General features: G+C 54.5%; 1 protein-coding gene across 3 annotated transcripts; it reads left to right on the top strand.

Annotated features, from left to right (window-relative positions):
* Nucleotides 1–6,164: 6,164 nt before the first annotated feature.
* On the top strand, nucleotides 6,165–11,123 carry FOSB (FosB proto-oncogene, AP-1 transcription factor subunit). 3 transcript variants are annotated; one of them, XM_024768564.1, is made up of 5 exons: nucleotides 6,165–6,780; nucleotides 8,702–9,031; nucleotides 9,302–9,409; nucleotides 10,410–10,565; nucleotides 10,706–11,123. In XM_024768564.1, exons 1-5 carry the CDS (start codon nucleotides 6,655–6,657, stop codon nucleotides 10,706–10,708), a joined length of 723 nt encoding a protein of 240 aa, XP_024624332.1. In that variant the 5' UTR covers nucleotides 6,165–6,654; the 3' UTR covers nucleotides 10,709–11,123. The 3 variants fall into 3 exon arrangements, with proteins under 3 accessions (XP_024624332.1, XP_024624331.1, XP_024624330.1); XM_024768563.1 differs by having other exon boundaries at nucleotides 8,819–9,031; nucleotides 10,410–11,123; XM_024768562.1 differs by having other exon boundaries at nucleotides 10,410–11,123.
* The last annotated feature ends 10 nt before the right edge of the window (nucleotides 11,124–11,133 follow it).

The raw sequence follows: 11,133 nt of genomic DNA, 5'->3' as shown, positions 1-11,133 counted from the left end.
CGGTGGGGAGGCCCCTGGGCCGTGAAGAGGAAGCCCGCTCGGGTATGACTGGGAGGCTGTGGGTTGTGGCCAGCAGCTGGTTGACCTGCTGGGGGTGGGATGGGGTCTGGGTGTTTGCGCAGAGAACAATGGAATCACCATACGTGCGCTCACGCATGCAAACACCCCAGAGCGGGGAGGCCCTGCCTCCGTCCACCCACAACTGTGAAGCCTCACCACCTGGGTTGTAACCGGCCCTCACTCCACAGAAATCCACAGATCAGGCAAGTTCCCTAAGGGCTCCTGGCCTCAGTTTACTCATCTGTTGAGTGAGGATAATAATAATTGCCATTGTAGCTTATACTTACAGGGAATATACTTTCTGGCAGGCACTGTTCTAGGCATTTTTACATACAAACTCATTTACTCCTCAAAATGCTGGGAGGGAGGTGCTATTATTAACCCCGCTTCACAGATGAGGAAATTGAGGTCCAGAGAACTGAAGTTACTTGTCTGCTGTCACACAGCTAGTGCCCTCCTTATAATGGTATTGGAAGAGTTAAACAAGAAAATACAGTGGATCTGTATGTAGCACCTGGCACCTGGTTAGTTTTCTTAAGTGATTGCCAGCTATATTATTAATTCTACTCATATTATTTTCACTCAAAGTGCAGCTGGAAAGGTCTCCAAAACCGTTATCTGCACCACCTTGGTCCAGTCCTTCCTTTTAGCTTCCCACAGTCTCCTGCTTCCTCTTCTTTGGTCTTACATGTCTACAGTAGGGAGAGAGGGACTTTCCGGGACTCCCTCCTTATCTGAATCTTTTCAGGACTTTACAGTAGTCCAAACGCCTCCACCAGGAAGTCCTCCTGGTTTGCTCAAGCCTCCCTGAGCACTCCTGCCACCCAGTGCCTGGAGTAGTTATAGTCAGTGATACACCACCACACTGTGAGGGTCTGGGTTGCGGTGGGTGAGAGGTTGGCCCCTACAGTGAGGGGGTCCACAGCTCACCTGGACCAGGGCCTGAGACAAGCCAGCATCTGAGGGTGGCCTCTACTTAGCTGTGTCTGCATGCCCGCACATGTGAAACTGTGCGTGTGTATAATTGTGAGCATACATGGGAAAGAGTGTACACAATAATGGGATCTGAGTGTGTGATGCTGTGTATCTGTGTGCCTTGTCCTGTAGGCATTTATGCACATCTGAGCAAGACAGATATGTTTCTGTCCAAGGCAGTCTGTCAGAGTTTATGAATGAATAAATGAGTGGATGGTGACGATTCATTTAATCAACAGATATTTACTGAGCACCTGCTGAGTGCCTGGCACTGTGCTGGGAACTTGGCCATGACCTGGACAGCCTTGGCCCGGGCCTGAATAATAATATAGACCAAAAAAAAAAAATAATAATAATAATATAGACCAGTGAAGAAGACCAGACTGTCCCCAGACAGTAATGAACTCAGAGAGGCAGAGAGGGGAGGGGGGCTCTCAGGGGGAGGGGTACTGACCCAGGGAGGGCTTCCTGGAGGAGGGGATACAGGAGCTGAGAACTGGAGGAAGAGAGTATGAGCTAGAGGGAGGAAAAAGGGGCATGCTCCAGGCAGAGGGAAGAGCACATACAAAGTCCCTGAAGACTAGAGAGAGAGACCACGGCGTGTAGAACATGGCAAAGAGGAGGGGGAGGGGAGGCTGCAGCGGTCGGCCTAGGCCAGGTCATGCCGGACCTTGTGGGCTGTGGTGAGTGAGGAGTTTGAATGCAGGATGCAGGGGTATTGGGAGGGTCAAGCTAAGAGTTTCCAATCTGGACCACTCTGCTTCCCTGAAACACCACAGACACCCCCTCCAGGAGGCAACCAGGATTGCTCAGTGGGGAGTGGGCCCAGCCAGCCAGTAACACTCACTACTCAATGCTGGACATGGAGAAGCCAGCAGTTACTAACCACCTGGGCTCTACCCTCACGGAGGTCACAGCAGGACACACACCCAAACATGCACACCCGACTCCTCTCGTGCTTCAGAAACTCACAGACATTTCTTTTGGAGCCGGAGCCTTGGCATCACCCAGGGGCTGCATGGAAGCACAAAAGACTATACCAGATGTGAGCTGTAACCAGATTCCCCAGCTTACTTGATTTCACATAACAGCTGAGAAGCACTGTGCCTCGGTTTGCCTCAGTTTGCTTCTCTGTACAATGGGGACAATAACTTACTTATGGGGCTGATGTGCTATGAGGATTAACCGAGATAATGCATGTGAGCAGAGCTAAGTGTTTACTTTCCGTATCTTCCTCCTCATTTTTATTATGAAATTTCAGAACTGGAAAGGACTTTCAGAGCCCATGGTCATCCAACCTTCTTGCTTTATGGATGGGGAAACTGAGGAACAGAGTAGCAAGGGTTTTGCCAAAAGAATAATGGAAGAATGTGCTGAGGGCTCCCTTTGGCAGAGTTGGGTCCCCGGGGCTATTTACAGGATGCTCTGAGCAAACAGAGCTGGCACTGCCACCCCACCCCCAAAAGGGGCAGAAGGCTGAGGGCTCTGCCTGCTCCCCCACACACAGATCCAAGCCCTCGGGAGCCAGAGCAGGGGTCCTGCCCTCTCCTCTACACTCAAGTCCTCCTCCTCCTGGAATTTCCCTGGGATTCAGCCTCATGGCAAAAGACTTGCCTTTCCCATGCCATGCTCTGGGGGCAAGGTGTTCACGTCCATGTGCATGTTTGAGTAAGACTCTGTGTGTGTGTGAGAGTGTGAGTGTGTTTGTGTGTGTGTGTGTGTGTGTGTGTGTGTGTCTCCAGGGCCAATTTTTACCTTAGGCCCTAGGGCCCATGATAATTTTAGAGGCCCATGAAAGTGTTTAATTTCTTTTAAAATCAAGGAAGAACTAAACTTCTAGGTCAAATGAAATGTTTTAATATTTAATATTTGTCTTTATACCAATGTAGTCATGATAAATAATTTTAAAGATGTCATTATGGAGAAAGAGGCCCACAAAGGCAAAAGTGCCTGGACCCATGAAAGCTATAATGGGATCTTGTGTATCTCTGCTTCTGGTCACGTCTCTATGAGGGTCTGCAAAGGTCACGGTTCTATGAGGGTCTGCAAAGGTCTGCATAGCTTTGTTTCAAAAACAAAATAAGGCCTTCCCTGGTGGCGCAGTGGTTAAGAATCCGCCTGCCAATGCAGGGGACACAGGTTTGAGCCCTCGTCCCAGAAGACCCTACATGCGGCAGAGCAACAAAGCCCTTAAGCCACAACTACTGAAGCCAGCACGCTTAGAGCCCATGCTCTGCAACAAGAGAAGCCACCACAATGAGAAGCCTGTGCAACGCAAGGAAGAGTAGCCCCCGCTTGCCGCAACTAGAGAAAGCCCGCGCGCAGCAACAAAGACCCAATGCAGCCAAAAACAAAATAAATAACTTTTTTTTAAATTAAAAAACAAAACAAAACAAGTGCCTACAATGTGCCAGGCATGTTCCCAAAGCTTTACTGATATTCATTTCACATAATCCCCTCACCAGCCCCACGAGCTGGGCCTTATTCCTGCCCTCCTTTCCCCAGCGAGGAAACTGAGGCTCCAGACGTCACTAGCTCAAGTTCACCCAACTACTAAGTGGTGGGGCCAGAATGTAAGCCCAGGCCACCTAGATTCTGGGTCTGCCTGTCGGGGGTTGAATGTCCAATGTCTGCATGAGTGTGACCATCTGCGTGTGAATATATCGACATATATAACTCATTTAATAATAATTAAAAGCAAAGGCTCTGAAGCCCCGCAGGCTACATTCTTATCCCAGCTCTGCCACTAATTTGCTGTGTGACTCTAGGCAAGTGACTTCACCTCTCTGGGCCTCCATTTCCTTGCCTGTAAAATGATAGTTCCTACCTCATAGGAGTGTTGTGAGAATTAAATAAGTTAATATGAGTGCTCAGAAGAATTACTCTTGTTACTGTGTGTGAGGAACACCACGTGCATCTATAGTGAGGATGTGTGTGTCACGTGTGTCGGTAACCATGTGAAGGTGTGTGTTTCTGTCTGCAGGTGTGTGTGTGCGTGAAGCTGTTTCTCTGTGTGGCGGTGTGTGTTGCCGCTTGTGGGTGGATGTCTGAATGCCTGTGTGCCCCTGTGAGTATATGTGTGGATGTATGGGCCACCTGGGGCGGGGTGTGAAGGTCTTTGGGCAGCTAGGGTAGGTATTTGTGTGTCTCCTTTATTCCGTGGGAGAGGAGATGAGGGGCTTGGACAGGACAGGAATGAGGGGTCACTCCCTGTCTGATGCTGGGGCCGAGTCACTGCCTGCTGGTGGTTGCCGTGTCATCTCCTAGTCCCCATCCCTCCTCCCAGACTGGTTGCAGACAGAGGGGGCGTGGGGGAAGAGGTGTTTGAGGCTGGGCTTTTGTCTGGAAACCTCAATCTCCCTGTATTGTCCCCCTGTCCCCTCAGCCTTCCAGGTCTCCCTACCCCTTGCCCACTATTGGGACAGAGAATCAAGACTCTCCTGGGAATTAGGAACCACGCAACCCCTCCAGCTTGGCTTCATACCGGCTGTGTGACCATGAGCCAGGCCCTCCCCCTCTCTGGGCCTGCGGGATTCAACAATTTTAAAGTGCTTCACCCTCTGTGCCCTGGCTGGGCCAGGCTCTGCACTGGGAGGGAAGTGCCAGGAAGTCAGGTTTCTGAAGCAGCTAGTGAGATCCTTACCAGTGGATGCCTAAGAGTTGGAGGCTGTGGTGTCTGAAATACCCTAATTAGACTCTTGAACTACATTTCCTAACTGGGTGGCTAGGTAAGCAGCTTTCCCCGCTGAGCCTGGGTTACAACAGTGTACGCTGCGAGCAGACAGGATAGGTCTGCAAGGCTTATAACTCCCCACCAATGGAACTGTCATTTAAACAATCCCAACACCCAGGTTTTTCAGGGAGTTTCACTGAACCAGGCAGCTCTCAGAAGTCAGGAAGAGAATAGGAGTCCTGGGTTTGAATTTCTTGATGGGATGGGATGAGATGGGATCTTGGGCAAGTCACAAACTCTCTATCATTTTCCTCTTTTATAAAATGAAGATTTTTCCTCCCTTAAACTTCCAAAGCTGTTTTAACGATTGTAAATCTTGTATTGAAAGGCTTAGTACAAGAGCCGGTATTTGGTAAGTGCTAAATACATGGCATTTATTATTATTATTTCATCATCATCATTATTATTACTATTATTATTTATTATGCCCCCACACACATACATTATTTCTGACTACGGATAGAATTATAAAGTAGAAAGGAGAGGTTAACAACACCATCAGCAGGAGGGACACTTCACCCTGTTTTATTCCCCATCCCCACCAAACCCGCGTACCTCCCAAACGCCGCCGGATCTCTGGGGGCAGCAGGGTCCAAGACACACATCCTTTGTCCATCCGGGAAAAGTGAAGCTGAAGCTCAGAGAGAAAAGATATTTTTCAAGGTCGCACAGCCAGTCAGGGCAGAAGCTGGTATGAGCCTCGGGACTCCACCCCCACTTCCACTTTCACCTGGAGCATCACAGCCCCTCCCACCCGGTTCGGGACTCAGTTTCCCCGCCCATGTGACTACACCACAGAGCCAGAGCTGCTTTTGGAGATTGACCTTATTCTTGAGAGAGAGCGCTGCACCACCAGGGGAAATGGGAGGGGCGGCCAGAGGTGAGGGGGACCCTCATCTGGGGTCTTCCCTGTGGGGATCCTCCGCTGGGTCAGTCTAAAAGCCTATTAATATCAGCCCCCGGGGCGGCACTGCACTGCGCAGGCGCGGGCGGGTTCCGCAGGCGCGCGGGGCGAGCGCACGAGCGAGCGAGGGATTCCCTCTGACGTAATTGCTAGGATACCAAACAAACACTCAGCGGCGCCGGCCAAGCTCCTTATATGGCTAATTGCGTCACAGGAACTCCGGGGAGACCAGGCCGGGATCCCCTCCCGCCGAGTGCTTCAGAACGCAGCCCGCAAGACCCTCAGGGCCGCGAGGGTGATGCAGGTGATCAGATCGAGGCTAGGGCAGGCCTGTTGCCGGACGGTGCGTGGCTGGGTTCACCAGGGCCGGAGATATTGAGAAGTTCGCGGAGCGCGGGAAGGGTGACGTAAGCAGGGGGGCCGGGCCCCGGGCATATAAATACAGCGGCTCTGGGCTTCATTCATAAGACTGAGAGCTACGGCCAAGGCTGGGATACGCGGAGCCGGGACTTGATTGTAGTGGTTCTTCGTCTTGGGGGCTGTGAAATTCAGTTTATTATTTTTCCGGAAAGTTTTTGGAAGGATTCTTCTAGATAATTCTACATTTTATTTTGGAGGATCGACTTACTTTTTTTCGTCTTCCTTATTACTCCCCTCCCCCCGTGGGACCCGCCGGACGCGTGGAGGGGACCGCACCCGAAGCAGATTCTGTACAGCAGGACAGAGCTTTCCGCCTCTGGGGGAGCGATCCCCCCTCACCCCCGGGTCCTACGGAGCCTGGACTTTCAGGAGGCACAGCGGCATCTTGTGGGGGCCTGGGCACCGCAAAAGAATTACACAGAAACTTTGCCTTTGTTGGAGCGGGACGCTGCCCCCATCCCGAGTTTCCCCGGACTCTCACCTTTCTTTCCCCCACCCGGCCATAGCCTTGGCTTCCCGGCGACCTCAGCGTGGTCACAGGGGCCCCCCTGTGCCCAGGGAAATGTTTCAAGCTTTCCCCGGAGACTACGACTCCGGCTCCCGGTGCAGCTCCTCACCCTCCGCCGAGTCTCAATATCTGTCTTCGGTGGACTCCTTCGGCAGTCCACCCACCGCCGCCGCCTCCCAGGTAAGTTCTAGAGGGTTGGGGTGATGCTTTGTGGTTTATAATTTTTTTAAAGTCAAGGGTGGAGCGAGCAATCCCCCCACCCCAAATAAAGACGCGTCAAAATCCAGGATCTGAGAGGGGATAGGCTCACGGCGCACTCTGCAAACTGCAGAGTCCGGACGTGCTTGCAATTGGTTGTGTGCGTGGAACGCAGGGAGGGAGCACAGAGGGGTGAGCTTTGGGGGTGGGGTGAGTACGCCGTTCAGTGCAACGTGTATGAGGTAGCAGGGCTGAGAACTTTTAGCCGGCTCGGGGACTGCCCCCCACTCAGGTCACCAACCTGAAGCTAGCGCGGTTAGGCAGGTGGGGGAAATCCCGGGGAAGCTTCCAGTAGCTTCCTCCCTTTTTCCTCCTCCATCCGAGCGCCTACTCCGGCGCCGGGTCACCCTCGACCCAGTGGGAAGGCGGGCCTCGAACCCTCAGTGGCGCTGCCTCCGCCTCCTGCGCGGAGACGTAACGGGGAACCCGTGCGTAACGGCTGACGCGCTGGAATCCTCCGTCTGACGCGGGGCACGCACGGCGCGTGGCGCCCCCTTCGTCCGCCCCGCCCCTGACGTCCCGGGAGCGTTCTATTTTGGAACGCCGGGGCCACGTTGCTAAGGGAGGGGGCAGCCCGGCGTTCCGATTGGCCGCCGCGGCGCAAGCTTTGGCCAATCAACTTTCCCTTCCTATTTGTAGGGTGCAGTTTCCTTCCCCCAGTTCGTCCCCGGAACCCGTGGTTCTTCGGCACTAGGGTCTCTTTTACGGGCCTCTAGAGGAAGAGCGAGGGGATTCCTGTCGCCACAGGAGCGATCTTCTGCGATCCAATGAGTCCGCAAGGACCTTGCCGGGATCCTGTCCCTCTGCTCTCAGGGTCAGAGGGTGTCTGTGTGCCGGAATTTCTTTGGGAGACATAGTGACCGTCACCCACTTCTCCAGGCACACACAGATACATTCCCACCCCTAATGCTCCCGACGCCGGGTGTCTCCGGTTTGTCCGAAGACAGGACTAGAACCGCTAGCCCTAGGCTAACCAGCCAGGTGGTCTCCAGGAGCCCCGCCCCCTCTGGGTTTCCAGGATGCTGATTGGCCAGCGAGCCAGCCTGTCCCTCACCACGCCCCCTGGGAGAGTAGTTAAGCCTTCCGAGCAGTTCTAGGATTACATTTTGGGGGTGGGGGAGATGAACGGTGCTTGGGCTTGGGGTCTCGGGACCTACACCACTCCACCTCCGCGACAGTCTGAGGGAGCCTGGCTGCTCACTTCCTCTCCTTGTGTGCCCACCGTAACCTGTCGCTTGTCAGTCTCACTCTGGGGAGAGACAATTACTTGAAACGTTGTTGTAAACTCCTAGGCCCGTCCCCCAACACCCTTTTAACTGGGACCCCCGCCCCTGCACGGGGGTCTCATGGACCCTCCAGTCTCTCATCCCCTCGCTCAGAGGGGTGTGTATATGTGTGTGAGTGTAGAGGGAGGCTTAGCCTAAGGCCTCTCCCTCTCCCTCCCCTTGCCTCTGGGGTGGGGGTGGGGTGTTGTGGCTGTGTGTGTGGCTGTGACTCCATCCCGGGGGTTCTGTCACCCGGCTGTGTCCAGCCTCCTCCCCACCCCCCACACCTAAGAGTCACCAACCCGGGGTGTGATTCACCACCCGCTGGAACCGTGCAACCTTTCCCCGAGGAAGAAGGAGGAGGTAGAAGCCAGTTGCACAGAAATCCTCTCATTAACCACTGCGTCACGGTGTAGTGGAAGGGTGGGTGTTGTGGCTTTTTGCCTGTGACACACACATCCACACCCGCTGGCCCTGTGCTCACTCACAGGGTCGGTGTGTGTATGTGTGTTGGGTGTGTGTGTGTCGGTGTCTCTGTTTGTGTGTCTACGCCTGTGTGTGTATGTGTCACCCTGTAGGAGTGCGCCGGTCTTGGGGAAATGCCCGGTTCCTTCGTGCCCACGGTCACCGCGATCACAACCAGCCAGGACCTCCAGTGGCTCGTGCAACCTACCCTCATCTCTTCCATGGCCCAGTCCCAGGGGCAGCCACTGGCCTCCCAGCCCACAGCCGTTGACCCCTATGACATGCCAGGAACCAGTTACTCCACGCCGGGCATAAGTGGCTACAGCAGTGGCGGAGCTAGTGGCAGTGGTGGGCCTTCCACCAGCGGAACCACCAGTGGACCTGGGACTGGACCTGGGCCCCGCCCAGCCCGAGCCCGGCCTAGGAGACCCCGAGAGGAGACGGTAAGTAAAGGGCATCAGAGCTTGCTCTGGGTGCAGGGGCGGGGGAGGGGGCGGGGGAAGAAGCAAGAGAGGCAGGAACTTTCCCACTGTTGGGGTGAGGGACCATCTGCAGCCTCGATGCTGCAGAAACCCTATCATCCTCCCCACAGTCAGTGAGGTCTAGAAGGTTCTTTTCTGACTCCTGGGGATTCTTGAAGAAGAGGAGTTTCGGGGTGGATGGGGAGGAACACATGTCCCCCAAATCTCACTATCTCTATCTCCCCTACTCAGCTCACTCCAGAGGAGGAGGAGAAGAGAAGGGTTCGCCGAGAACGAAACAAACTGGCAGCAGCAAAGTGTAGGAACCGGCGAAGGGAGCTGACTGACCGACTCCAGGCGGTGAGGATGGTCCCTGGGGTGGGGTGAGGGTATGCTGAAGGGGGGCTCTCTCCCCATCTTCTGTTACCCACCACCACCTGTGTGCCCTTATCCTGGACTGAGAACCAGAGGTTCCACATGTGGAACGAGATACAGACGGGGTCACCCAGCTCATACACGCAGGCTCTCACCTACTCCTGGCTGCTTCTGTCCTGGTTTATGACCCCAGCTCCCCTCCACACACACACACCACTTGCCTGGCCTTCACTTCATCCTGAGGGGACACATGAGCGAACTTTAATAGAGGGGCGCTCCAGTCATTTCCCCTTTTTGGTCTTGGGCAAGTGATAACCCATTTTTGCCTCAGTTTCTCCATCTCTTCAACTCCTCAGTGAATCTCCCAGGTTCCTGCTAGATTTAACATTCTGGAGAGTCTGTGAAGCGAAATTCTTTGATTCTATATCAATTCCCCCACCACCTGCCCCAGCCACCCATAGTTCTCAGAGCTTGGACTGGTGGCCTCTGCCACGATGCCCCTCTATTTTCATGCCCTATCTCAGTCTGAGAGTTTTCTACTTTATACTTGCAGCGGTTTCCCCGCTAAATCAGGGAAATTCTTTACTTCCCTGAGCTACCTGGTCTCTTCCCTGGGAGGCAGAGGGGGAAAAGTAACAGGGGAAGAGGTGGCCTTAGAAACATATGACAATCGTTCACTCACTCAACAAACCTCTGAGTGCCTCTTGCAACCAGAGACTTCCTATGTGTACCTGGCCCTTTCCCAACCATCCACTGGACAGATGGGGAAACTGAGGCTCCTAGAAAGCAAGACCCTTGCCCCAAGTCCCATAGCACACCAGGCCTCCATCTCAGGGGGTCTTTCAGTCCAGAGCTGCCTTCCAACCCTGGGCCTCCGCAGTCAGTCTAGGAGAGATGGCTTCAGCCATGACTCACCTTCTCTAGTCGCTCACGGCCTTTTTCTCCTTCCTCGCTCTTCTCTGCGACCTGGCCGCCCGGGCCTCAGGAGACAGACCAACTGGAGGAAGAAAAGGCGGAGCTGGAGTCGGAGATCGCCGAGCTCCAAAAGGAGAAGGAACGTCTGGAGTTTGTGCTGGTGGCCCACAAACCGGGCTGCAAGATCCCCTACGAAGAGGGGCCCGGGCCGGGCCCGCTGGCGGAGGTGAGAGATTTGCCGGGGTCAGCATCCACTAAGGAAGATGGTTTCAGCTGGCTGCTTCCGCCCCCGCCACCACCGCCCCTGCCCTTCCAGACCAGCCAAGACGCACCCCCCAACCTGACAGCTTCTCTCTTTACACACAGTGAAGTTCAAGTCCTCGGCGACCCCTTCCCCGTTGTTAACCCTTCGTACACTTCCTCGTTTGTCCTCACCTGCCCGGAGGTCTCCGCGTTCGCCGGCGCCCAACGCACCAGCGGCAACGACCAGCCTTCCGACCCCCTGAACTCGCCCTCCCTTCTCGCTCTGTGAACTCTTTAGACACAAAACAAACAAACACACAAGGGAGAGAGAGATTTGGATGAGGAGGAGAGAGGGGAAGAGACAAAGCGGGCGAGTGGCCTCCCTGCCTCTCCTGTCTGACCCTCAGCTGCCACTGCCGTCGGACAGGAGGACTTCCTTGTGTTTTGTGCCGCCTCTTGTTTCTGTGGCCCGGCGAGACCAGAGAGCTGGTGACTTTGGGGACAGGGGGTGGGGAGGGGATGGACACCGGCCCCCCCCCCGGCTGCCTGTC

This window comes from Neophocaena asiaeorientalis, unplaced genomic scaffold, assembly GCF_003031525.2.
Source record: "Neophocaena asiaeorientalis asiaeorientalis breed wild unplaced genomic scaffold, Neophocaena_asiaeorientalis_V1.1 scaffold629, whole genome shotgun sequence".
Classification (NCBI taxonomy): Eukaryota; Metazoa; Chordata; class Mammalia; order Artiodactyla; family Phocoenidae; genus Neophocaena; species Neophocaena asiaeorientalis.
Note: the sequence above shows the minus strand (reverse complement) of the source record. Positions and strands in the feature narration are given on the sequence as shown.

Bases quoted from the DNA above. Each gene is read 5' to 3' on its own strand.
- FOSB (XM_024768562.1), top strand. From the start codon at position 6,655: ATGTTTCAAGCTTTCCCCGGAGACTACGACTCCGGCTCCCGGTGCAGC. The intron at 9,032-9,301 runs GTAAGTAAAGGG...TCCCCTACTCAG, and splicing joins GGAGACCCCGAGAGGAGACG to CTCACTCCAGAGGAGGAGGA. The intron at 9,410-10,409 runs GTGAGGATGGTC...CCCGGGCCTCAG, and splicing joins TGACTGACCGACTCCAGGCG to GAGACAGACCAACTGGAGGA.